Source organism: Penaeus chinensis, chromosome 4, assembly GCF_019202785.1.
Source record: "Penaeus chinensis breed Huanghai No. 1 chromosome 4, ASM1920278v2, whole genome shotgun sequence".
In the NCBI taxonomy this organism is placed as follows: domain Eukaryota; kingdom Metazoa; phylum Arthropoda; class Malacostraca; order Decapoda; family Penaeidae; genus Penaeus; species Penaeus chinensis.
The window spans coordinates 27,570,830-27,575,829 of NC_061822.1; the positions used below are offsets into that span (position 1 = coordinate 27,570,830).

General features: G+C 31.8%; 1 protein-coding gene across 1 annotated transcript in view; it reads right to left on the bottom strand.

Annotated features, from left to right (window-relative positions):
- LOC125024946 (zinc finger HIT domain-containing protein 3-like) overlaps positions 1 to 5,000 on the bottom strand; it is a 7,006-nt gene that overhangs the window by 1,181 nt on the left and 825 nt on the right. The window contains exons 2-3 of the mRNA XM_047612743.1: positions 1,543 to 1,706; positions 1 to 785 (exon numbers count right to left, since the gene is read on the bottom strand). The exon at positions 1 to 785 is cut by the window's left edge and continues 1,181 nt beyond it. Coding sequence (XP_047468699.1) covers positions 580 to 785; positions 1,543 to 1,706 — 370 coding nt within the window. The 3' untranslated portion in view covers positions 1 to 579. The remainder of the gene's footprint in view (positions 786 to 1,542; positions 1,707 to 5,000) is intronic.

The following is a 5,000-nucleotide window of genomic DNA, read 5'->3' on the forward strand; positions in this document are numbered from 1 at the left end:
CATAATAGAAAGTCATGACCTGGTGAATAGGACGATATGGGTTGAGGTTTGAATCTCAAATCCTCTAAAAATGAATATGAAGTTACCTACTTCTTCACTACCAAAATATTCATTAATAAATATAAATATGCTAATGCTTATCTTTCCTCATTGAATCTTTTAGTAGATGTAAAGATTAACATGTGTGTCTTTAGGTGATTTCCTTTTATGGTTAAAAGAAAAAGAAATTTACAAATTGTAGCAATATTCAAGACAAATCATTTAATAGCAAAATAAGATAAAAAATACAAAGATCTGTACAAATATCATCTACAAGCAATGTACATATTAGATATTCACACAAATTTGTTATGAAATCTGAAAATTTTACACACACACACACACACACACACACACACACACACACACACACACACACACACACACACACACACACACACACACACACACACACACACACACACACACACACACTTTCCAAAAAGAAATCACATTTGCATATGAAAAGAATTACCCACAAATCTGCATCTCATTACACACATTCCTAAATTTCCAAAACAATGTTTATCCCCATTCCTATCAAATATCTTCATCCGAATCCGTCTCAACGGCTCCATCTTCACCGGGCTCCACGATACTCAGACAGATATCCGCAAACTCTGTGAAGATTGGTTCTCTCATGGCTCGGGCAATGTGAACCTCTGTGTTGGACGCGCTATCCACTTCTCTCAGAATCTCCCTTAAGTGGGGGTTGCGGAGCACGGCTTGTAGTCTACGTGAGCACCCTAAGGGAAGCACATGATTATCAGTGAACACAAACACATTAACGTTTCCACAAAGATGGACAGGAAAACAGCTTGAATGAGAAAAGAAATTGAAATGCAATGAGTTGACTCTCTGATGAGATCCAAACAGCAACTTATTTTCATTTCTTATTGTAACTCTTTTCCTTATCATGATAATCAGTATTTATAATATATTTTTGTGGTTCAAAGAAAAAAGAAAAATACAGTAAAGCATGATGCAGGTTGAAATTTCTGTAAAATCATCAAGCATTTTAGCACTGCAATTACTAAAACAAGACACAGCAACATTCTTGCAAAACTAAACATATACATAATTAAAATACATCAAAATTACTTATATGCATTGCATCCCAACTTATATGAGTCAACCAATTCATTCACAGTATCATGGCACCAAAATACCAATTCCAGCTTTGGAGAGCTATCACTTTCTTTTCCAAGCAAAAATCATGATAGATATATCCACTATGTATAAAAATTATCTGAAAGCTGAAAGTCTCATAATCAAATCTATTTAGTTTATAAGACTTTTTTCGATCATTTCATTAAATCAAGTGTTTTATCTTTAATAGAAAGGTGATATGAGGCTAAAATACTTCGAATTTTTCAGGTTTGGAAAAATTATAAAATTGATAATAAATATAGAATGAGTTAATATATCAAAAAGCAGATGATGAATAAAATACCTAACAAACAGAACCAAATTTTTTTTAAACACATTCCCCAAAGGACTTACTCAGCTTCTCTAAAGTCTCAGGCAGAACTGTATCGTCGGTTGGGAAGAGTACATTTTGTGATGATATGTTTCCTTTAGTGTCGATCTCCAAGGTCACAGTCGGCTCTGGCTGCGCTGGTTCGCACTTTCCCTCCTTATGGCTCTTGAAGCAGACTACACTGCAGCTGGAAAGGAAAGATAGTTTTTAGCTATACTTATTGTTTAAAATCCAAACAAACTGAGCAGAGCAGAGCAGAGAAAAAGAGAAGAAAGAAGAAAAGAAAGAAAGAAAGAAAGACACAAAGAAAGAAAAACAAGAAGGAAGAACACAAGAAAGAAAGCTTTCTATATCAAACACTACACTCTGCTACAAGTGTAGGAATGAAAGTACTAAATCCAATTCAGCAAAGGAGAGAGCCGCAGTGACAAAGACAACTTCAGCTGGAGAAGTCTCTGAGTGAAAAGGGTTAAAAAGGAGTTATTATAAGTAAAATACAAAGGATTTCAAAATTATGTTACAGTACATGTACAGAAAATACATTTTAGGTTCTTATAGTATAATAATGTTTTTGTTCCTTTGTCAAGCCTATATAGATAAGAGAGAAAATATACAGTAATCTAGGAGTGGATAATCTGACAGTTAAAAATTCAAATGCTGAAAATAAACACACACATATATATATATATATATATATATATATATATATATATATATATATATATATATATATATATATATATATATATACATATAATTAGACTAACTACAGATTGGCAGATATATATACATTGTTGTTGTGATTAACCCATTGATGCTAGGATGGCATGTACATATATGTTTTGTCCACTATAATTTTAGTTTATTGATTTGCTAATACATAGGGAATTCTACAAGTGCTTGGTCACCAAAAGATCACTTACTAGGCCTACCTGTTTACCCTTTTCTATAATTTTTTGAAAGACTTTTATTTCTTACTTTTCATTGCTATTAGTCTTAAGAATCACATTATAATTATCCCAATATCAATAACAATAATAACAACATCAATTATATCAATAGCATCAGAAAAAATAAATGAACTGTATTCATGTTGACAAATGCAGAAAAGGTATGAATGAGAATGAATGAATGAATCTTCACAAAACAAGAGATGTATTTGACCGATTTAAATTACATCTTCATCAAGAAATACATATTTCTGACAAAGATATAATTGAAACCAGTCAAATACATCTCTTGTATTGTAAAGTTATTAATTTTCATTCATACCTTTTCAGAAAAAAATTTAAATTGTTTCTCAAAAGAACGGGAATATAAGGTAAGGTCAGGTAAGACTAATTAACGACTCCTTGGTGACTAAGGGTCTATGGAGCTAGCTATCTATATGTACACAAAATTCACAAAATAAAAGAATAGTGGACGGTGCAGTTACCAATGAGTTAAGAGATAAATATCATACTAATAAAAAACAAAAAAGTACGAGCACACTTGCATAATCATATTCAAATCTCATAGTGTATCATCTTCATTTGTAAAATTAGTACAATAAATAAATCCATGTCTGTACCGGATCCGGAACACAAATAATGTAATAACATTGAATAATAATTAAAAACATTACTTTCAATTTTCATTTACAAGAAATTTAGTTCTTATAACAGCAACAACTGCAGAAGAAACAGCCAAAATCAGCTCTATGTTAACATAGAAGGAAATTTCAGTTAAATAAGAACATCAAATTAGATAGTGACAACTGTTTTTTGCCTATTATTACATATATCAAACTGTCAAGAGATGGTGGATAAAGAAAATAGCAAGTAAGTAGCTTACAAGATTAATAACAAATACCAAAAATTAAATGCCTGTCAAAAAAAAAATGTTATATGTGAAATGTCTACCAAGGTAATTTGATTGATTTACAAGTTCTCTACGCAATACCAACTTAAACCTTGTAAAAACAATTGTCTGGGTTAATGTTTACCAAAGTCGACAACATGGAAAACCAAAAAATAAGTTGTTTCTTAAATCACTTAGCACTGAGCTTCAGTAAAACTATATATGCAAACCAGGGAGAAATACTTAGGATTTACAAAGTGGAAAAGTTAGTGTTCTTTGAGAATCTTAAGCTAGGTAATGTTCAAGCTTTATTTCATGAGTGAGTGCATCTATAAACACATGCACAGCAGAGAAATTCTATAAAGGGAGCATAAAGGTGTATTAGCAAGGATCTATCAGTACATATGAAAATATTACATTGCATAAAATGACTTCCTGGCCCCTACAGTTGAAACCTTGGAATAATTTCATCTAGTTTAAGAAATCATCACACCATTATTGAAAATAACTAGCACCATTCCCAAACTCAATGAGCTGCATTCACTAAATTGAACATGCAACATACTACACAAATGTTTGTGAGTAATAAAAGTCAAGGAATCAGAAGCACTTTAAATTTTGAGGAAAACCAAATGGAAAGCTTTCTTATTTGTCATGACAGAATTACATTTTTCCAAAATGCACGATTGGTGAGGTTTCATGAAAATTTTGGCCAATATGATTTTTAGGAAACTTTCTCAGTAAAATCTTGCATGGCTGTTAAGATAAAATGAGTGGAGGTGTGCAATGGTAAGTTGTTGTGTGCATGAAATTTGCATTATACATTCCGAAAGTGCCAATTCTTCTTGAGACAGACTTTCATTTTGCAAAAGAAAGTTTACATTTTGTATTTCAGATATGGTGAAGAATCTTCAAAGTTTTTGGGTAATTACAGTTCTATACAAAAACAAAAAATTCAGAAGATTCTTTGATGGTACAAGTTAAGAGTATATGGACTCAATGTGTTAACACACAGGTCATTTTTACTTATTCCCCATTGCATTTTACACATGTTAGCAATACTAAATACTATAAATAGCTTATATGACAGTGGCAGTGTCAAGCAATTGCCATAGCCTTCACACCTTTGGCTCTCCAGCAAAGATCAGTAAACATCCATCATAAATAAAAAATGTTTCACACAGTTATTCAACTTTGCAATTATTATTCCTTGTTTCAAATATTCACACTGAAATATGTATGAATCTCTTGTTATTTTCCATTGCAAATTATATAAAAGAAAGTATTGGTAATTCTTAACCTGGGGCTTTACCCTAGATTCTCACACGATTGCAGTATTTCCCTATTGGGGCTCTGGTCGGAACTCTCACCCAATCACCATGAACTTACTCTCTGCGACTCATTTTCTTAATTTTTGACGTTATTCTCTGCCTGAGCAGATTTTTTCAAATATAATTGGCAGTAGTTTTTCCCTTGTTTTATGACAGTATCATTACATTTTTTACAGCTTTCTTATTATCAACTTGCAAATGAAATGACACAGATAAAAAGTGTCTAATTTTTCCATTACAGGTAAAGTTGACCTTGTATCACGTGGTTGTGAGAAACTGAAATTATTTGAGAATTACTGTAAATCTTTGAA